At 39.2% G+C, this 22,205-nt stretch overlaps 2 protein-coding genes across 4 annotated transcripts in view; one reads left to right on the forward strand and one right to left on the reverse strand.

Moving 5' to 3' along the window:
* cfap70 (cilia and flagella associated protein 70) overlaps positions 1 to 17,897 on the forward strand; it is a 29,255-nt gene extending 11,358 nt beyond the window's left edge. The window contains exons 8-27 of one of the 3 annotated variants that reach the window (XM_085275383.1): positions 589 to 683; positions 2,497 to 2,569; positions 2,718 to 2,855; positions 3,181 to 3,324; positions 4,947 to 5,038; positions 5,248 to 5,308; positions 5,458 to 5,640; positions 5,797 to 5,928; positions 6,007 to 6,135; positions 6,443 to 6,576; positions 7,572 to 7,687; positions 8,128 to 8,328; positions 8,584 to 8,711; positions 9,089 to 9,241; positions 12,208 to 12,369; positions 12,610 to 12,699; positions 12,991 to 13,092; positions 15,405 to 15,452; positions 15,844 to 15,967; positions 17,076 to 17,897. In XM_085275383.1, the coding sequence (XP_085131509.1) occupies positions 589 to 683; positions 2,497 to 2,569; positions 2,718 to 2,855; positions 3,181 to 3,324; positions 4,947 to 5,038; positions 5,248 to 5,308; positions 5,458 to 5,640; positions 5,797 to 5,928; positions 6,007 to 6,135; positions 6,443 to 6,576; positions 7,572 to 7,687; positions 8,128 to 8,328; positions 8,584 to 8,711; positions 9,089 to 9,241; positions 12,208 to 12,369; positions 12,610 to 12,699; positions 12,991 to 13,092; positions 15,405 to 15,452; positions 15,844 to 15,954 (2,292 nt within the window). In that variant the 3' untranslated portion in view covers positions 15,955 to 15,967; positions 17,076 to 17,897. Of the gene's footprint in view, positions 1 to 588; positions 684 to 2,496; positions 2,570 to 2,717; positions 2,856 to 3,180; positions 3,325 to 4,946; positions 5,039 to 5,247; positions 5,309 to 5,457; positions 5,641 to 5,796; positions 5,929 to 6,006; positions 6,136 to 6,442; positions 6,577 to 7,571; positions 7,688 to 8,127; positions 8,329 to 8,583; positions 8,712 to 9,088; positions 9,242 to 12,207; positions 12,370 to 12,609; positions 12,700 to 12,967; positions 13,093 to 15,404; positions 15,453 to 15,843; positions 15,968 to 17,075 lie in introns of those variants that run through there. The other 2 variants (XR_014892537.1, XM_085275393.1) reach the window with 2 other exon arrangements.
* LOC146583639 (transmembrane protein 138-like) lies at positions 16,511 to 20,338 on the reverse strand. Its single transcript, XM_085275437.1, has 5 exons — positions 20,181 to 20,338; positions 18,328 to 18,906; positions 17,954 to 18,125; positions 17,553 to 17,628; positions 16,511 to 16,755 (listed from the first exon to the last, which is right to left on the reverse strand). Exons 3-5 carry the CDS (start codon positions 18,077 to 18,079, stop codon positions 16,643 to 16,645), a joined length of 315 nt encoding a protein of 104 aa, XP_085131563.1. The 5' UTR covers positions 18,080 to 18,125; positions 18,328 to 18,906; positions 20,181 to 20,338; the 3' UTR covers positions 16,511 to 16,642.
* Between the last annotated feature and the right edge of the window lie 1,867 nt (positions 20,339 to 22,205).

A 22,205-nucleotide genomic window follows, 5' to 3' on the forward strand; every position in this document is an offset into this window, starting at 1 on the left:
GAGCCAAACGGGACAGGCCAAAAAAAAAAAAAAAGGGAGGCTGAGGAGTGTGATCCCCCTGTAGTTGGAACACACCCTCCGGACCCACTTCTTAAACATGGGGACCACCACCCCGGTCTGCCAGTCCACAGGTACTGCCCCTGATCTCCACGCAACATTGCAGAGGCGTGTCAACCAGGACAGCCCTACAACGTCCAGAGCCTTCAGGAACTCGGGGCGGACCTCATCAACACCAGGGGCTCTGCCACCAAGGAGTTGTTTAACTGCCTCAGTGACCTCGCGGGTCATTCCCCTCATCCCCAGACTCTGCTTCCTTATTCATATCCTTATTCACTATATCCATGAACCTCCTCTGAGGTCTTACTCTTTTCCTCCTGCTTGACAGCTCCCTCTTTATATATTTGTCCACTCAACAAATCAAGAACTGAGGAAAATAATAAAACCCAAGAATCAATGTCGATAAACTCAAAGGAAGACAAAAACTCAGAAATCTCAGAAAACCACAGATAATCCAAAAACCACAATTCCATTGAAGATAACAGCATGTGAAAGCTTATTTACAGGCTTGTGGTGTAAATGTTCCCACAGGACCGGGCATTTCGTGATGAGGCAGAGACCACGAAGAACAGAGTGAGCTGGGACACAGAGATGTACTGCTTTCTGGACGCAGGGGGAACTACAAGGTTGGAGGCTGAGCATGCAAATCACTCCTTTATTTCTCTGTGTACCGGACCACCATGCTACCTGCTGGCTACAATTTTACGAATTTAATCTAGAAAGGGAAAGTCAGTCACCAGTTTCTTTGTTACAGAACACATGTTATAGCAGAGTCTAAGAGCAGGATTTCCTTATTCAGAACATTTCAGGCATGCAAGGAAATCAGAAAGTAATGAAAAAGGAATTTGATCTTATCACTGATTTTAGGCACACAGTGAGCATGTGATCTGTGCAAGTATACAGTAAGTAAATAGGCTTAATGCTTAGAGTAAAGGTCAAATGTATGAAAGAAAAAACAACTAGTGCAGTGGTTTTCACAAAGGCCCACATGAGAAATTGGGACTGTTGTGAAGGGCTGCACCAATAAGCTGAACTCAGTTATTATGCTCAATATTAACTGTATCACTATAAAACGCTACTGGTAAGAGTAGATGTTACAGCTAGACAACGAAAATGTGAAATATCCATAGTAAAAATTTAATTTTTTTTTATCACAGTTTAGTCAACATTCTCCAAAATGACACCTTTTTTCCTCGGTGAAAGAAATCTAGTCTGTTTTACCAACCCTTTGTTTGCTTGGCAGTAGCACTGAAGTTGAAACTCTCTCAAACAAATACATGAATCCACTCCTTGTTTCTCTAAGTATCGCCAAGACAACAATAGTTCTTAACTGGAAATCAAAGAAATAGTTACATATTAACATCCAGACAAACCTTCTCATTGAAGACACACATTTAGAAACCATGACATTCTTGCAAAAAGACAATAGAGCTGTATTTATCAACATTTTAAACCCATTTTCTGAATTAATCATGTTGATTATTATTATCATTGTTGTTGTTTAATGGTAAATGGCCTGTATTTGTATAGCGCTTTACTAGTCCCTAAGGACCCCAAAGCGCTTTACAAATCCAGTCATCCACCCATTCAAATCAAATCAAATCAAATCACTTTTATTGTCACATCAATATTCACAATGATATATGGGAGTACTCATTCACACACACTGGTGATGGCAAGCTACATTGTAGCCACAGCCACCCTGGGGTACACTGACAGAGGTGAGGCTGTCGGACACTGGTGCCACCGGGCCCTCTGACCACCACCAGTAGGCAACAGGTGAAGTGTCTTACCCAAGGACACAACGACCGAGACTGTTCAAGTCGGGGCTCGAACCGGCAACCTTCCGATTACAAGGCAAACTCCCAACTCTTGAGCCACGATCGCCCCAATTGTTGTTTATTTTGCCAGAACAATTTAATATGTGACCTTGGGACTGGTGGGATCTGGAGTTGCTCACTAGGTGGGTTTGGGCTGTGGTGGTACCTCGGGGTGGTCCTGGACCTCCATCCACTGTGCCCCATCTCTCATGTTGTCGGCCAACTAATGACATTGTCTTTGCAACACATTAGGAAACAAAAATAAAACAAAGGAATAAAGAAAGGAAAAAAATAATAATATAAAACAACTGTAATACACATGAAAGGGTAGGTTAAACATGATTAAAGTGGGATTCGCATCTCACAGTGTTTTGTTATTACATCACACAAGATTAGGGTTACCAAAAATATAGCAAGCTTTTAATATAACAAAAAAAGATCAAGGCAGTCATGTCAGTGTAAGCCGATATAGGTTGAATGGGTGCTTCTGGGTTGGGAGGTGGGAATGGGATGTCCCCTGGGCTGCACCCTCCATGCCTTTGGTGAATTGCTCTAGGATGATGGAAAACACAAAGAGAGAATATAAAAATGTGTGTATCAGTACTGATTATAATTTCAGGCTGAAGCAAAGGATAACTAAGAGCAGATTGTGGCCAGTGGAGATCATGAGGTCATTGGCTCCATTATCAAAGGTTAGTATTCCTTTTTATTCTCTCTTCTTTGGTGTTTGGATTTCCAGTATTTAGGATATCATATGCAATAAGCTTAGAAAAAACAACATGTGATTTTAAGTCTAACTGAGATGGAGACCAGACCAGACCTGTGTGTGTTTGTGTGTAGTTAGGTGCTGAGGACTCAGAAATCCCCTACCATGGTTTGGCATTTATAGACTTTGGGCAGCTGCTGTATCCTGGAGTCCAGCGAATCCGAGGAGCATACAGCGTTCAGCCTTTCTCTGAGGAAGATTTGCTGAATAAGGTTCCAGCAACACACACACATCACTCATTTGCTTTAAATTTGGTTTCCTTGTAAAATATAAATAAAAACAGAATGGAGTACTTAGTTAATCTCACAAACCAATATTTTATTCACAGTAAAAATCAGAAAACAAATCAAATATTAAAACTGAGAATGTATATTTATGCGTAAAATATGGGTTTATGAATTTTGGAAATAATTTTACTCTCTTTATAAATACAATTTACACAGTGTTCCAACTCTGGGGTTGCAGTTGATATTGCCTTTATTTAAATAGGGCTGTTAAATTGCTATGTGAATTGTTTAACCTCTCTTGCACTCAAAGGCCAAGCGAAGCATCAGTGTTTTAAAGGAAAAAGCTAAGGAAGCTGCCAGCCAGGCCAAAGATATTGTCAGCTCTAACAAAGCAGGAAAGAACATGAATGGAAGCAACAAGGGACCCACAGATTCCAATGAGCAAGGCAAAAAGGTCAGAAAAGTTTTGATGGTCACAAGTGAATAATTCTTTAGAGTTTTTATAAGTTTTCCAGCATAAGCAAAGTCCAACAGTTCCTTTCCCCCCCTCAAACAATTAAACCTGACTTCAGTTATAAGAATTTAGACCATAACATAAAGTTTTTTAAAATTATATCAGCAACATGCAAATCACAGTGAAGGAGCTGTGCCATTAACTGCAGCTGGCCTGCAGTGATTTATATGAACCTGAGCCACAAGTCAATGCCGAGGGAACCCTAAGCTCCATGTAAACATCAACATAACTCTGCACAGCATTAGCGAAGAAATCAATAAAATTATCAGTGTTCCCTCTAAGCTGCGCGTGTGCGCAATTGCGCACTGCTGGCACGGTCTCTGCGCACAGAAAATCTGCGTTGCGCACACACACAAAAAAATCTAACCTGAATTGAAATTAAAATCAATACTTTAACAATTCTGTTTTGCAGTGTTAGTCAGTAAATGACTGGCTGCTCCCATATGGGATCCAGCCAATAATGCGATTCACATTCGTATATACAGTATGCAGCTAATCAATGTCGTTGACAGGCTATGACAGTGTCCTTATGTGCCGACACCGGTGTTTTAGCTAGCAAAGCGGCGTGGCGACGTTTAGCGCAAATCTTGTATAGTTAGTGTGTATTGGAGTCAATAGTTTTGTTGTGTGTGTCAGAACAACTGCTGAATGTTACAGGTGTTACAGCAGTGATGCATCTCCTGTTGTCAGGCCTGCAGGTATCAGGTTGTTGTTCTCCTTTATCTCGTAGTGGACTGAAATTATTTTTGGGGTGGCACAAATAATTTGTGTGGCATCAAATTTGATGCAGAACAGCTGATTGTTCTGTAAATAATTTGAAATGTTTATTTAAAAAAATGCCTTGGCTGCATTTTTAGGTAAACAGCTGCAAAAAACTTTGTTGTTTGCATAACTCAGTTACTTTTTTGAAGAAGTAACTATATAATTCATTGCCCAACACTGGTATATACTGTATTTTGCAGACAGAGAGTTACAGGACTCTCCCCCAGACCACAGACTCATACTCATAATACAAGTCAGAGCTTTATAAACAAAAAAACAAAACAAAAAAACAAAACAAAAAATAGTTGTCTTCAAAATTGGGGTTTAAGTTATTTTTACTTCCAATAGTGTTAAGATACTACACAGGTCATGAACAAGATTTGTTTAAATTTTCATTGTAAGTGGGCTAAAGCAGTTAATTAAAAGTAGTCTAACATAAATGTAAATGCTGTAATTTGATTATTTTAATAAACCATGTAACTTGGATGGATTCGATGCTGGTGTGACCGCAGTGCACACGTCTGATGTTGCTCACAGTGGTCCAAGAGATCGCTCAGGGAGTTTGTGCGTTCGCTCAGAAACATGAATAAGTAGAGCGAACATTGATTAGGAGAATTTACTGGAGACTCCAGTACCAGTTGCAATTTAGTACAGCTGAGCAGAGATCAGCAGCAGTAGATGCTCAAACTTACTGCACATCCTTATTACTGCAATATATTATAAAGTCGTATTTAGCTGATGTGTTTTCTGTTTAAGCAGAAATTTGGAAAACTTTAACTCTTCACTTGTGTTAATGGCAGATGTATGTGGAGGCCAGAACTTATATTATCATTGAGATAGCCTTGGAGAAACCGCTGGTACCAAAACCATCACCAGAAGAGCTAGCCCAAAGGTAATGTGCTAATTAAACCATGTGGTGACTGAGTCTGACCTGCTTCTTTTGGCTCCATTATTAGATTGTAGCACCGAGATAGAGTTATACATTTATCAACACTTTCACACACACGTAAGTGTTAAATTTAGTAGTTGCCCCCTCTGTTTCTGACTGACTGTGAAACACAAATGAGTGAGTGTATTGAGATGTTTTTGTGTTACTTGCAGGGTGACGGCATTGATCCCTCCCAAACCTAAACGTCCAGCTGGTCCTAGTAGAGCAGAAAGAGTAAAACACACACACACACACACACACACACACACACACACACACACACACACACACACACACACACACACACACACACACAATGAATTGCCCAATTGAGGAGATTTGCATGCTTGATGTATTCTCTCCACCGGTGTGTGCTCCTGCAGGCTGTGCTGGACTTCCACAGGCAGGTAGCAAACACGGTGTCCCATGTTTCAGAACAGTGTGAGGAACTATTTGGAACAAGTTGTGAAATTCCCCAAGACGACAGCTTGGAGAAAATGAAGATTCAGTTGATAGGAGCGCTCAATGACTCTGGGAGATACTTTGTCTTCAAGGAACAAATGAAGGTCAGACCAACTGCCCACATCTATGATGGATTAATGAAATTTACAAGGACACTGAAACTATTTTTAGGGATCGATCTAATGGTTCTGGTCATATTTTTCTTCTACATTAGTGTCATTATTTCTCCACAACGGCTTGTGTATATTTCTGGTTTGTAGCATGCGGTGGTGAGGATCGTACGTGACAAGATGAGGCGGACAGAGCCGTTCACGGATGATCAACAGCTGAAGGAATTTGCCAGCAAACTCTATGTCTACCTGGTTGATGAGATGCACGTTGCTATGAGCAAGGTACCAAACACACACTTTCATATACAGTCTGTGAGGACATCTTTTGACTTTTTTGTTTTATCCTTACTTCCTTAACAGATTTATTCTCCAGATGCTGTTGAGGGCTACCCAGATAACATCCAGTTACACTGTTCTCAGCTCTCACATTTTGCCAGAGAGGCACAGCTTACTGGGAATTACGAGCAGGCTGCATATTACTGGAAAGAGGTATAATAACAATGCTCTAAAGCTCATTGCGAAAAAAATAAATAATCAGGAAGATTTATGTAAAAAAAAAACAGAATAAGGGTGACAGACAACTATTTGCCGGACAGATTTAATTACTTGTCAGAATGTCATATAAAGACTGGGTTATATTTGTCTGTTATTCTCAAGAATATTTATAATAATGTTATGTTTGAATGTTTTTCTTTTGTTTCGTCAAGTGGACACAAGTCACATTGCAGCACTGAATAATGATAATGGTTGTTAAAATAGATGAAGTGGTTTCTGATATTTTTTTATTAACCTGCAGCTAGTGGTCAGGCACCCAAATGAGCCCACCTATATGTTTGAGTGGGGGGGCCTGTACATGCTGACCGGAGACTACCTGAAGGCAAAAGAGTGTTATCATGATGCTGTGTCTATCGACCAAGTGCACCAACCCAGGTTAGAAATGCACTCCTTACAATATTGATCTTCACTTTAAGCAAATCATTAATTTAATAAGAGATTAATTATTGAATAATTATTTTAGCCTGCATATTATATATATATCTAAATATTATAGAGTGTATAAGTATAGTCTAGCAATCAGCTCAATTCTAAATCATGATGGTATATTATTTGTATATTATTATTTGACAGAGGAAGAGAGATATTTAGAGTTACTTCCTGTCACAGTATTCTTCATCTCCACTGTATTTTCTGACGTCACAAGCAATGAACCTACCTGCTCGTGTTTTATCTTTTATTGGAACATGGTTCAGTGGTTACTTACAATACAACTTTATTTGTATAGCACGTTTAAAAGACCAGCGGTACACCAAAGTGCTTTACAATAAAAACAGGAAAATTAAGACATGATTAAATAATAGACTATTAACAAAGTAGGGAATATAAGAACTATGTAACAAAGTTACTAAGAAGAGATATAGCTAAAAGATAAAGTACATAAATAAAAAATTGAACCAAATATAAAATAGGGACACTAACTAGATGGAAAAGCTATGTTGAATAAGTGAGTTTTTAAATGGGATTTAAAAGATAAAATGGAGTCTGACGCACGGATAGTGATAGGAAGGTTGTTCCACAGATTAGGTGCAACCAGGGCAAAAGCACGGTCACCCCTAGATTTAAGTCTAGATCTAGGCTGAGCCAAGAGTAATTGGGCTGAAGACCCGAGGGCTCACCCAGGGACATATAGACTAAGAAGATCGACAAGATAACGAGGGGCTAAATTATTTATCATTTTAAAGGTGAGCAACAATGTTTTAAATTCAATGCGATACTTTATGGGTAACCAATGCAAATCAATAAGAACAGGCGTGATAGAGGCATGCTTTCTAATGCCAGTCAGGAGGCGAGCCGCAGCATAAAAAACAGGTCGTCAAACAGTTTCACGAGTTCAAGACCGATGTTTCTTTATCCTCTTCTTGCTCCAGCCTGATGATGTGTGGGGTATTGGCAGTGATGTTTGAGCATTACAGTGAGGCCCAGACTTTCCTTGAGCGAGCCACCAGCCTAGACCCTCTCAGCGTGGTGGCCTGGACACTGCTGGGTGAGATGAGGATCTGTTTTGCTTCCTGCTGCTATTGTATCAGTGAACAGCAAAATGATACTACCAAACTTCATTTGTCAGCAGCTATTACTGTTTGTTGTCTACCCCCAGTGTAATGGAGGCCCCGCAGGTTACTCAAGACAGTTTGACTGTTGTGTGTGACTTTCATAGATTTAGGTTGGTTTGTAAATCTGTCTTTAAAATATCCAACCATCATCTTCAATTTAGGGTTGGGTGGAGCCCAGTTTGTCATAGGGTGAGAGACAGGGTAGACCCTGGACTGGTCTCTTTAAGAGTTGACACAGACTGAACAGACAAAATGATGAACAAACAAAAAAACATGAATATAAAACAATCTGTAACCTAAACACCCACAACAATAGTGGAAGAGGGATGCATGCTGGGGAACGTGGAGTAACCTTGTTGGGTGTTTGCTCCAGGTTTGTTCCATGTGGGTCAGAACGACTCCATCCAGGCTGCGAGGGCTTTTATGGAGGCCACAAAGCTGTTGAATGCAGAAGAGGCAAAAAAGCAAGAGCAGAGCGAGGAGAAGGGGGAGAAAGACAAGGAGGAGAAACACCAAGAGGAAGAGAACAAGCAGGAGGCAGATGAAACAACAAACTCTCCCAGAGTTATGCAAGGTGAGGAAAACAAAAAAACAGAAATACAGACATATACAAGACAGTGTCAAGTGCAATAATGCCAGTCTATGCATGAGTTCAACCCATTCTGTTCCCCTGAGCCCCATCTCCCTGTCAAGGAACTACTTTTGTTGCTACTCTGTCTGCTAGAGCTCTCATGCACTTCAGCCCAAAGGGCATAGGGCAGAAGAAAATAAACCCTTGGAGTAACTGATTTTATCTGACTGTGTAGCTTTATTTTTCTCCTTTACCCAGAACTTGTTGACCAGGATTCAGAGATGCAGAAAGAAGAGCCTCCAGCACCGAGTGTCAGCTTGAAATCAGCTCCTGCTACTATTTACACACAGATCATCCAATTCCTGCTGCAGAACAATGCACTGCAGGTAAAACATACCCAGCGTGTTGGTTTGTACAGCACTGTGTGAACGTGACCATCGGTTTATTCTGTTACCGCACAAAAAGGGGCATATTACATATGGCAATCTGCAATTTCAAAAGACACTTGGTTTTAGAAACATGTGTTAGTGATATGTGTTTTATGAAAGTATGATAGCATCAGTTGCAGTTTATCATTTTGAAAAAAGATTAGATTTTTCTCTTTATTTATATTTTTGCAATTTTTAAAAAAAGTCTTATGTAATATTGGGAACAATAAATGTCTAATTTTAAAAGCTCTGAGCAGTAATGTTTGAACAAAAATAAAACAAATGAAAAAAGCAATAGCCGAAATTGTTCAGAGATGACTGTTTTCTGTTGTCAGATGGCAGAAGTCGCTCTATCTGAGGAGCTCCTATGTTCAGATGGCGGTCGCAGTGCTTCCTACTTCATTCATCTGGCCCAGTTGCAGCTGCTTAAAGCAGACTACTGCAGTGCTGCTGCCAACCTCAAAGAGGCACTGTCCAGCATAGATCAGGTACTTCCACACTACCTCTGGCTACAACACGAGTATCGACTGGGTGAGGAATATTACATGAGTGTTCAACTGCATGTAGGGCATTACTTTTCCAGAAAGCATTTGGTGCTCTGTTTGTAAAGTGTGAAACCTGCAATTTATTGTCTAATTTATCATGCTATTCTTTTTTTTATCTTCACTAAACACCAAACAAATGAATAATAAATAAATATATTTGTTATTTTTATATTTTCAAGGTGCATATTTATTGTATATGACAAAGTAATCAGTTACAGCCACTGTTACTTTTTGATGCTCACCTTCTATAGATATGCATGACAACACATTCCAGTGTAGGATCAATTACTACACATAATATACATAATTTGTAAGGAGCTGAGTGTTATAAAAATAATTCCCAAAATCTAAGTGAATTGAAATCAGACCTAGTTTTATTCTTGAGATCATTCTCCTTCTGCTGGTCTAACAGCACAGATATACACCGAAGCTAACATCTAGTCTTCTCCAGCATCATTGCTCTAGTTCAGGGGTCGGAAACCTGCGGCTCTGGAGCAACATACGGCTCTTTTGTTCTTATACTGCGGCTCCGCATGGTTTTGGAAAATAAATTATATTCATTTAACTGAAGTGTATTTTATTTGTGTTAGTTATTTTTTAACTTGTAGTTCTAAATTGGAAGATTATTGTGATCTTGAAATATAAAAATAAAGTTATATTTCATTATTCTTCGTCGCTCAAAATAAGCGCCACACTAGCGGATACTGGTATACCTGCTGAAACGCCGTGCATTTATTGAGACGTTCAACCCCAGGTAGGTCAAGTATGGAGAAATGTAAGAAAAGAAAAATATCTGAAGAAAATAGAACATTTAATGATGCCTGCGTAGATTAATTTGAATTTATTTTTGATGAGAGTGGCCTACCAGTATGCCTAATTTGTGGATTGTTGATCTTCGGATCCACATACATATGTGAGCAGCTATTCTCCACCGTGAACTATGTTAAAAACAAATATCCCTCATACCTCACAGACGACAGCTTACAGTCCTGCGTAAAGATCAAAGTTACTTCATACAGCCTGGATTTGCAGACGCTGTGTGCAGAGGTTCAGGAGCAGAAGTCCTATTGTAAAGATATCACGGCAGACCCAATGATGTTTACATGAACATGTTTTTCAGCATCTCTTTATTGACGACTTTTCACACATGGTTGCTGTACACACACAGCCGGCATCTACAGTGACTCCTGGTGACTGTGTGGGGACAGTTGGTTATAGTGCACCTGAGGTTATGCTTGGTAATACATATAATGAAGCAATAGACATGTGGTCTCTGGGGCTGGTAACTGTGGAGCTTGCTACAGGGGTGCCACTCTACCCTGTGGAAAATGAATATGATGTTTTGAAATTCATCATAGACACGCAGGGTCAGCCACCAGATCATGTTCTAGACTCTGGCTTGTACACTAATTACTATTTCATATGAGACGTAGTTGTCTTGAACAACTAATGGAAGCTACCACAGGACCTCAAAATGACCAACATTTATTTGTCAGCCTAATTAAAAAAATGTTGGCCTTGGATACAAACCAGCGCATAACTTTTCCACCCTGGCCTCTCGGGAGTAGCACAGGGAGACAAAACCTTGCGGCCTCTCAGCAGCCTTCAAGTTGGAAAAGAGAAAGCTCACACAGAAATAATCTCCAGCATTGCTTCGTTGACCCCGGACAAAAGTGACAAAAACACAAGCAGGGATTGGAAAAGGCCATTAACAGCAAATTACACTGCAAGAATTAATTAAGCTGCTTTTATATCACTTTGGCTTTTTTTTTGTTTTGTTTTAATTTTCACTCCCCCCACCCCAACCAGTCACAGCAGATGGCTGTCCCTTCCTGAGCCTGGTTCTGTCGGAGGGTTCTTCCTCTTTGAAGGGAGATTTCCTCCCCACTGTCGCTAATTGCTTGCTCATAGGGAATCATCTGATTGTTGGGGTGGTCAAAACTCCAGCGGAACTAGCAATTCTTGTGAAATTCTTTTTTAAAAGCCTAAAAAAAATCAAAACAACCTATGGATATTGTCTTGAACTTGGCCACAATTTTGCTTAAAATCCCTAAAGTAATCCCTGTGTCAAGTTCTTGCCAATATTCAAAGCGGCGCAGCAGACAACTTACCATCACATCAGTCCTTCAATCAGACCTAATTCGATACAAATTGGGGGGGAAAATGGATGTATATTAAATAAAGCAGCTTTAAGCATCAGCTAATTTTTGTTTGTAATTCTTTTTAAATATAGTGCTACCCTTTAGCCTCCTAGTAGACATACCTGTGTTATAAATGTGAAAATCCTCTTAGTTTTTTGTTTTGTTTTGTTTTTTTAGAAAAGTTGAGCTCTGACCTTGAAGTCAAGATCCCTGAGATTTAAACCTTAAAGAGATTTTCAGCAGATGCAACCATGGTATTGATTTGAAAATTCTATGTTGCCTCGTACTTGAGTTACTGCATTTACAAACTTGGGTGTCCACTGCGCCCCGCCATATACCAAACTCAAAAGATTAAGTGCTGGTTTTTTTAGTTCTTTCATAAAGTTTACAACACACAAATAAGAAAAATAGGAACACTATTGTCATTTTTGACAACACTATTTTCTTTTGTCTTTTGTGTGCACACAGTCTGTGTCAACACATAGGGGAACACTGACACTTCATAAGATTTTCACTGTGTTTGTCTAATTCAGCCGCAACTTTCGGATTTTTCACATAACAAGCAGCATGAATTTTGTCCCTCATCATTTCAGCTGGAAGCACTTTATAAGGTGGTCTTTCACGTGAACATTGATGTTTCTAATCCTGGAACCCTGGGCAGTTTATATAATAAGTTTCATCCAGACTGAGAAATGTGTCTAGAAGAAGCATTCGTCAAGCAACTTTGCTGACTATTGACCCAAAGAGTCTTGCCCACTTTCTCACCAGGATCCTGATGCATGGGCTTGGAATGGTCACTGTCACTATCTACGAGGGGAGTTCCATGAGGCTGAGGAGAGCTACGAGTGGAGCTTCAAATTCCAGCAGAAGCCATCAGACTCTCACATTGTCTTGCTCCGCCTGGGATCCAGCTACTTTATGCAGGAGAAGGTCAGATATTGAGACAGGCATCACTGTCTGATCAGTCAGACAGTTACTCATGTGTACTGGGTCTGCTAGCATCTATTCACTGTGTGAGAGTTTACCTCATGCATTTTTCAAGAAAGAAACAAAATGGACCAGCCATATGTCTTGGAAAATAACAGCAAAACTCAAATGTGACTTAAAACATCTCATGTGAAACCACAAAGTTATACAGTGTAACTCTGTCTTATTTTTTTTAACTCTCAGTTTCAGGAAGCCAAGGTTGTGTACCTGCAGGCCTGTGAACAGTCTCCATCCTGCCTGACCTGGCTAGGCCTGGGCGGTGCATGTTACCGGGTAAAACTCTTACCTTCAGAACATTGATGGGAAGGATCGTATTAAACTCAAAAAAAGCTTCTATGTTGTGCCTTCAGAATTATTTTTGTTATATGGAAAATAAAATAAAATTGTAAAACCTGTGATTCCACTCAGTGTATGGTTCAAGGTTTTAAGTACACTCCTGTTTCTATTGTTAAAAGAAATACTTTTGAAATACTAGCTTAAAAGAATAGTTGGGAGCCCTACTCTGTTTGTTTTGAAAGGAAGTCACCCTTTGTTGTTTCAGTGGGCATTTCTGTGTCTGTTTAGTTGGAGGAGTTTTGTACAGCTGAGGAAGCTTTGACTGAGGCCAACCATTTGGACAACCAGAATGCAGAGGTCTGGGCTTACCTGTCTCTCATTTGCCTCAAGGTGAGTGATGATAAAACACTATTAATGTCATTATTAATGTCCTCCGTCTGTATTTCAAGATAATCTCGCGCACAGTGGCCTGACACATCCCCTTTTATGAAGACTACAGAACAGCGTGTCTTTGTTAGAAATTAAAAAACAATCTACAGGAGTCAGAAGAGCTGAGTGGTTAGGGTTATGGTAAGAATTGAGTCAGTTTAAGCTTTGGAATAAATGACTCTTCAGGATGAGGGATGGGTTCAGAGTAAAAAGCCCTAACCTCCATAGAATCTAACGCCAACATCCATCCTTTTGCCCTTTGGTAAAGCCAATGCTTTAGTCACTGAACACACTTTAATGAGACACCAATTAATTTGGGAAAATGCTTGTGCAAGTAGACGCTGCATGTCGATCAATATGATAAATGGCTAAAATCAATTCAGGAATGCAGACTTTGAAGTAGGACATTTTGATTAGTATCAATTAATATTAGTGACTAACTGTATTTTAATTGAGCTCTCTTTTAACCTTGACACCTTGTCTTCTGCACATGTGAAGTACTCACAACATATTACTGACTCTGTGATTCAAAAATCTGCAGAAATCAGTAGTCTGATTGTGACTCATGACATGGAACTGAGTTCTGCTTCCTTCGATTCGCGGTGTTTAAAGATACTGGACAAAGTGGCACCTCCACAAATTAGAAAAGACAGCATCGCTAAATCATCTCCTTGGATCACTAAATCTATTTGCAGTTTTAGTTGGCTTTGCCTTAAGACTGAGTACCTGTGGGAAAACCACAAAATGTCCTATTTACAATAGGAAAAGGGAATGCCAAGGTTCTATTTGACACTGAGAATAACATTGTTTCTCCTCCAACACCAAGTACACCAGGTTTTTCAGATAAGGACTACAACTCCCACAGATCGCCCTTTCGATCATAAACTCTCACACATCCCAAAATTGTAGAATCTTTTCACCCACTTTCTTTAGCTATGTATGTCAAACACTACTCCAAATTAAACCCTCAGCAAACTCAGCCAATGTCTTAAGTTTTAGACTCCATTTGGCCCTCTGTGGTCAGGCTGTGTCCTAGAGTTCTTTAAACAGGTGGTTATCCAACCAGGTTTGAAAAAGCTAAATCTGGACCTTACACTAAACACCAGCTATAGACCTGTTTCAAAACTTCCTAAATTGCTAAAGTATTACAAAAACAAAAATAAAAGGTGGTTGGGACACGAAGGTGTTGGAAAAGCACAATATTCTTGCTAACGTTCAGTCTGGTTTTAGGAAGTTGCACTCCACAGCTCTCCTTAAAGTTTCGATCTTTGGATGGCTGCGGATAAGGGTGATTGCTCAGCCAGCCCTTGGTTTGCCTGACCTTATCTCAGCCTTTGAAATGTCAAATCTCCATCAAATCTTAGTCCAACAGTTAAACTACATGGTAGGGATCTCTGGCTCTTTCTTAGAGTGGGTCACTTCATTTCTTGCTTATAGAACACTTTTGTCCTCATTGGGAAATTTTGGGTTTGAAACGGCTGCATTTCCATGTGGCATTCTGCAAGGATCTGGTTTAAGTCCCTTGTTATGGGGCAGCGATAGCTCAGTAGGTAGAGTGTTCGCCCCGTGATTGGAGGCGGTCAGGGGTTCAAATCCACCGAATGGCTACCCTGAGGTACCTTGGGCAAAGTACTGTCTCTACACACTGCTTCCCGGGTGCAGGATTGGTAGCTGCCCACTACTGAAGATGCACGTTGATGCCTTTATCTCCACCTGCCTAGACTATTGCAATGCTTTGTTTTTGTGCCTGTTTAAAGCATCTATTAATTGCTTCCAATCTGTCCATAATGCTGCTTCAACACTTTTAACTCAAACTCATAAGTTCACTCATTGTTAGATAGTTCAAAATCTTGATTCTTACTTCTGTGACCTTACAAGATGAGGCCCCTAGTTATATCATCAATCTTTTCAATCTTGTCTGCAGATAAAGGTCTCCTTGTGATTCCACATGCCCGTATGAAAACTAAGAAGGATTTTGCTTTCCAGACTTTAGTGCCAAAACTGTGGAACAGCTTATCGCTTTTGCTGCACACCAATGACTCTGTGGCTTCCTTTAAAAAAAATGCCTAAATGCATCTATTCAGACCAGCAATTTGGTAAAAATTTTGTTTTGTGTTGTTTTTCTTGATTCAGGTGTGTTCGTTTGACTGTATTTTTAATATTTGTGTAAAGCACTTGTCTTGAAAAGGAGTATACAAACAAACTTTACTTACTTACATAACTAAACACATGGTCTGCAACTCAATTAACACTGATGAACCTTTTGTTTTCAGTCTGGCAAAAAGGAGGAAGCAGAGAAGTTTTATAAATATGCAATACGGGTGAGTTTGGTTGTTGTTTTTGTCAGTCACTGTAATTTAACATATCAGTGGGGCGGTTAGTGATTTACTATTAATTATCCATGTTTTAAATTCTATATTAAGTAGTGATTTTTTTAAAAGAAAAAGTAGACATGCAACATTAATACTGAATATAAAACAACAAAAACAGCTTCTCTGTGAGTTCTCTGTAGCATTTGATTACTAAGGATATAGATTTCCTGCTGTCCTTGATTTTCTCATAAATTACATTAGAGCCCTGTAATCCTTTATTTTGTCACAGTGAATCAGTTTTTACTAAATATTGCATCCTCTTATCCAAGGTGAATTTTACATTAAGATGCTGGTTTCTTTAAAAAAGAAAAAACATTTTCTGTTTTCTCGGTATCCACAGTTCAACCTACAGATGGAGTCACTCCACAAAGAGTTTGAAAAGTTGAAGAATCAGCTTCGCTTCCATCATCTGGAGTCATGCTTTGAAAGAAGCACTGAAGCAAAAGAATAAATCATATGTCCAAGTATGTACACATTATATCTCAATGACCAGTATTTGAAACAACATTTTATTGGGTTTTCAGCATGTGTAGTGTATGAAAATTAAATACAGAGAGTTCAGATGTACATGATGACTTAGATTTCACAGACAGTGAGGATAAGTAACCGGTTGAGCCATAAAAGTTAAGCTCTGATCAATATCAACATAACAAACACAGTTAAAGCAACACCATAATCTCAAATCTATATAAATCAATTGCAATATAGTGTTGTTGTTTTTTTGTTTAAATACAAAAACAAAGAAAAGAAAGGAGGCTATATGGTGACTGGTACCAGCAGGATATAAAACATTTACTATTTCACATTTGATGTCATTCTTTTGTTATCATTTATGCAGGAAAACAAGCCCTCATGACACTTTGTGGTGTTTTTGTTCTAAGACACCTTTCAAAATTTTGGCACAATCCTCTCTGTGTTGAAAGGAAATGTTGTGAAATATTCTTTTGAGCTTGTCAAATAGTTCACGAAGGATGTGTTAGAATGGGCCCTGAATAAATTTCCTTTAAAACCAAATGGATTACAGTGACCAGTTCTTTGTTTTGCATGGGTTTTCTTTGTAACATACTGTATTTTGATATTCTTTTAATGCCGTTTTTAAACTAGGCATCTGAGTGTTGGTGTGATCTATTGCAGAGAGATCATTGTCTGACCCGTGAAAACATATCTCTCAGCCACGGCGAATCCTCATAGAGGCGAGGGTCACCCAGATACTCTGAGGTTCTCTTGTAGAAGTAGTAGTACAGCACAGAAGCTGCAAACAGGAAATTATGTTAGGAGGCTTTAAAATATACGGATATTTAATTTACAAATGTCTGTAAATTAGAAACATGACTGATGTGAATGTAGATTTTCATATCAGTGACTCTTTTGTAATGAGTTTGCACAGTGATCAAGGTTATTCAAGAGATTTATGTGATTGCAAAATAAACAGGGAGAAAACTTGAAAATTCCCACCAGTGTTTAAAACTGAGTGAGGTAATGGCTGTGCTTACACACTGAGTAGCTGTCTGGACAGGTCTTAAGTGGCAGACAAAGCAAAGACAAATAGCACATGACTCTTCTCATACGCAGATCACCTACAGAGAGTAATGCCAGCTAGACGATGCAAGCTTTTATCCACTTATGAGCTTATACATGTATAAAAGTGGCACCCACATGGTGATGAAATGTGATGTCACTGCCTGGAAGAGTAACCAGTAACAACAGGCGACAGATAAAGGAAAAATAAAAAGGTGGGTGAAATGATCATACAGTTTACTAGGGCATTAATGGGTTGTTGTTGTTGTTGTTTTTAGCTTAAATCTGTACTGCTGTTTTGAACTGCTTCACCTGCTTGTATTGTCTCCATGTATTTTCTCCTGTCTCATTTGCAAAATCTAAATTTAATTATTCAGTCAAAATGTAAACATTTATTTTACAAGTTAATATGTATAATCAGATTATAGAGTGGAAAAATCCTAACCTTTTGTACTGTATACTCTTCAGTGTTTACATGAAAACATTCTAAATGAAAAGAGGTACATTTGTTGCATGAACTTGTTATCTTACCAGCTCTTTGGAACACAAAAAGCACCTGAAGACCGTCGGTCCAAATAAATCTGTTTGTATTTAACCAGCGCAGATTCTGAAAGGAATAGAAGGATGACAAAAAGGCCACTTTGTGATAAATTCAGAGACTTTGTACATTATAGATAATTTAACAATTACAACCAGAATGATGAGAAATGATGATGTTATTTTCTCAGACTCATATAATGACACATTTTAACCAAGTTTTATCTTCTTTCTTTTTTTCTTTCTCATGATGTTTTTCTCTTGGCAGTTATTAAAATCAAAATGAAAGCATTTTAAATGTCTGTAAGCTTGTTGTACAGTATCTCCCCAAAAAAGTGGCATAAAAATGTGAATTTTCCAATCCGGCATTTTCGCCTTTGTTTTTAACGACGTACCATAAGCCAAGAATGGAGAATGATGCTGAAGGTCAAGTAAAGAGCAGATAGCATTAGCATGGTTCTAAACCGCTCCAGCAATATGGCAACCAGTCCAACCTGGAACACATAGGTGTTGAACAGCATCAACAGAATGATGATCAGGTTAAACAGGATGGCAATGTCCTGGATTCTGTTGAAGAAAAGGAAACAGTATAAGCAGCAGAAAAAACAATGATGAAAACAGGAAGAGCTTGTCGGCAGGATTATTGTCTTGTCTAAAATACATTTTACTTCAGCATTTCAAAAGATTCAGTGCAGATAAATTGAGAATTATTTCCCCCCCTTGAGCTAGAGGCTGCGTTAGGCTGAAACAGTGAAAAAGTTTGACGTACATGAAAAGTACCAGCTGCACAGCTGGCTCAGTCCTCAGCAGCTCACTGAAGGAGTTGACAAACAGGTCAAAGGAGAGCAGGCTGAGCTGGATCAGTAACACCAGAGAGTAGTTGCTGGTATGGAGCGTCTCCGGCCCGAAGGCTGGGCGCCCGGGCGGACTGTGGTTCCACTGCGGATCCAAGGCTGCGCTGCACCCTCACACACACACATACAAACATCAATCGAGTTCTTTTTTTTGTTACAGTTTTGGGGTCTCAGTAAGGCATTCAAATGTCTCCACTCTCAATTCCCCAAATGTAATTAAAACATGACTGATGCCAAATGAAGCATATGTTGTTCAAAGCAGTCCTGTTCACTGGGTAAAAATGTATGTCCTTTCAAAAGAGGGAACGGAGTCCGTTTTAGGGGTGAGCTGCCAGGAAGTCGACATGTCAGAAGTGCTGATTTTTATAGCTCCAACACCAGCAGGTGTGGTAGCACGGTACCGTATTTGTTGTGGCTGAAACAGCAAGGTCTCTGTTGGGCCTCCATATCAAAACCGATGAGTAATCAGCACCGCAGTGAATGCAGCAGAGATCCTGTGGAAGGAGACAGATTAGTATTCTGCGACAACGCTTCAGGGTACACGCACACAAAAAAAGGCCAGTCTCATTTTATAGAAAAGCACCCAAACATTGTGCAAATTGCCATTTAACTGCCTTACACTCATTCAGCTGCTTCGTACTACAAAACATCTCCTGCCCCAGGTAAGTTACACTTTTATACCCTGAAGGGAGGGATACCTTGTTCAGAAGTGACAGTTTTATTGGGAACCCACACTGCTCTAAGGCAGTCCCAGAGTTCTGATGCCAGGAAAATATAGAATAACTGCTAAGTCAATTCACATAAATGGGAAATGTGTTACATTTCTAGTGGTTTCTAGCTAAATTTGAAATGCAGTTTAGACTTCTGCCACCTGCTTGTTGTCATTAGTTTTTATTGAGTGGACAGTGTCCAAAGCGCTAATCAAAGCATGAGAAAAAACAAAACAAAAAACATATCAGAACTAACTGACTAATTGTTTGTCTTTAAGCAGCTTCTCTCTCAAAAGAGCCTCATTTTCTGATGACAGAAAAACAGATTCTGATTTATTCCTTCCCAGCACATTTTATCCATCACATTAGGAAAAAAAGAAAACAAAAACAAAACATCTTTACTCGATTTTTATAGAGAAACAGGTCCTTTCACTACTGTTGTCACCCCTCTGTGTATTTCTTAGGTAGGTACTTTAAAATCTTTGCCTGTGCCAGGATCACTATCCAGCAGGATCCTTCACACCGACACCAGGTTGATCCTCTTATGATCCCCGTATTTATGGCTTGGCACGGCCCTGGCAGGTGTGAGGAAGATTAGGACTATTTCTAAACCCTGAACCATCAACTACGAGGCTACTTCTTCTTGAAAGCTGTCCCACTAAGTTTCTAGGTTAGCAGCCCTACCTACCCCTTGGCAAAAACTGCTTTAGCAGTATGAACTAGAAAATAACAACATGTATTAAATGCAAAAAATTTTAAGTGCAGTGGACAACAACATATATGGACTGTGAGCAACTTCTGCTATTTTGTTAATTGATCAAAATGATCAAAAAAGTATATAAGTCTAAGACATAATGTTTTCCCTGTGTAAAGAAACGTGCTGTAAGTTAAAAAAAAAGTCTTTGTTGTTGTTAGTGTTCTACCAGCTTGTAGTTCTTAGTACTGCAACACTTAATCTTCTTAGAAACATCAACAGCTTGTTGCTTTAGACAGAAACAACAGAAACAATGACATTCTTCAAGTTTCACAACATAAGCTACTGAAACTGGATCACAAACCTGCAAACGAAGGTGGGTTTCAGGGGCTCAAGAAGTATGCAACTCTCCAAACGACGCATGTGGCCACCATCAACACAGCGTGCAGCAGATTGGCAGCTTTTGTCTGTCCTGGTAACAGGTCTGATCCCTCCAGCTCTCTAAAAGACAGGCGCAAAGGTTTAGTCATGTGCCACCAATCATGTTGAGTTTGTTTACACACAGCTTGTTGAGATTGTAATGATGAATAAAGCTGTGCAAGCACAGTTGGATGCAATGTTAGTGATTACCTGTGATGAGTCTATGATTAATAGAGTGAAAAATGTTCCCAGTGACTGTGCCACATTTCCTTTTAATTTGATTGCAGGTTCTTCAACCACATGCAAGTGAATGTTGACGGGTTACAAATGGATGCTGTGGGAGCTTTTTTCCCCTAGCTCTTTCAATCACATTTCCATTCAAGATTACTGTAATGCTTCTGGGAAAGATAATTAAAGTCAAGCAACTAGGAAACTGTTGTCATCTAGTGGTAAGTATGTATTATTGCATACACAGTGGCAGACCACAGAGAATCAGCAGAACAAGCTAGATTGAAGTCAATATCAATTTGATAATGAAATAATAAATTAATGTACTTAATTGTAACATATTTGTTGATTGTTTGGGGAAAAAAAAGATGATTCAGACCAGGCTTTCTTCAGCTCCCACTTTGGATTTGGGAGACAGACACCCTCTCTACTTTTAAGATTGGACTTAAAACTTTTCTTTTTGATGAAGCATATAGCTAGGCCTGCATCCGGTGGCCCTGACTCCTCCCTTTGGCCCTGTTACGGCCCTAGCAGGGCCTCCTCCTGAAGGTGCCTGTGTGGGCGTGTCCCACTACCTCTTCTGCCTGAGGTGCCACCTTTTCCCTTTTGTGCAGCTGACTCTCGTCAGTAATTAAAGAGATTTAAGCCCAGGGAAAGGTGAGCTCTGGCCAGAGTGCCATGTGAGTGGTTACAGCTAGTGAGCTGTGTGTCTGGGTTTGTGTCTAGTGAGCTGCGCTCTCTTTTTGACTTACGTTTTACTTTATTGACCAACGCCTGAGTTTTGTTTGTTTTCTTAAATGGTGATAGCGGCTTTTCCGTCTCTTTTAGTTGAGAAACTTGAATAAAACTCTTTAATTTAACCCTTTTGCCTCCTTGACTCCTTTTTCTGACCTGGACACTTTTTGTTACTTCCCCCTCACTGCCTAGACCCCTCAGGGGAGCGTAACAGGCCCAGGCTACTGAAGGCTTCCCATCAGCTTGTTTCTTCTTCACTCACCTTTTTCCATTAACTGTGTGTTTATACACCACTCTACATTTAATTGATTTTTTTTAATTTGATTTTATTGATTAGCATTCAAATATCTCAGTGAAGACAGAACAAAGATCTACCACAAAGCAAGAAAGCATGAGACAAGGCTAATCAAAAGGTATTGGCTGAAGCACTTGCTTATTACGCCAACCCTTTTAACAAAAGATCTTTTTGCATGCAGCTCCTGTACACAGGGCTCAAAGCAAATAATAAAACAAAGCAAAAACAAACAAGAAGAAAAACTTTCCACCTTAGATAAGATGTGTTTTCCTCTAACAGAAACACATCTCTGCTTTATATTTGTCCTTATCTTGTTTTTTTTTTTTGTTTGTTTGTTTGTTTTTTAAGAAATCTTTTCCCCTTAAGTCATATTGACTCTGACTTTGAACAGCTTCTGAGTACTGGGGCAAAGCAAGTTATTTTGTGCTTTATACATTATCTGTGCCATTTCATATTCAACTAAATCATAAAATTTCAGGGTATTCAGATTAATAAACAAAATGTTAGTTTGTTCTATATAGTTTGATTGGTTTATAATTCTTATAGCTCTTTTTTGTAACTTGAAAATAGGAAGTGTGTTCGTTTTATATGCATTACCCCATATCTCCAGACAGTAAGTCATATGTGGAAGCAACAGAGTACAATAAAGTGTATAATGATTTTTTTTTTTTTTTTTTTTTTTGTTCAGGACATGCTTTGTTTTATAGAGAA

This window comes from Mchenga conophoros, linkage group LG1 (assembly GCF_057382185.1).
Source record: "Mchenga conophoros isolate Kocher_MC1m ecotype Shallow Benthic linkage group LG1, M_conophoros_male_GT1.1, whole genome shotgun sequence".
Lineage (NCBI taxonomy): Eukaryota > Metazoa > Chordata > Actinopteri > Cichliformes > Cichlidae > Mchenga > Mchenga conophoros.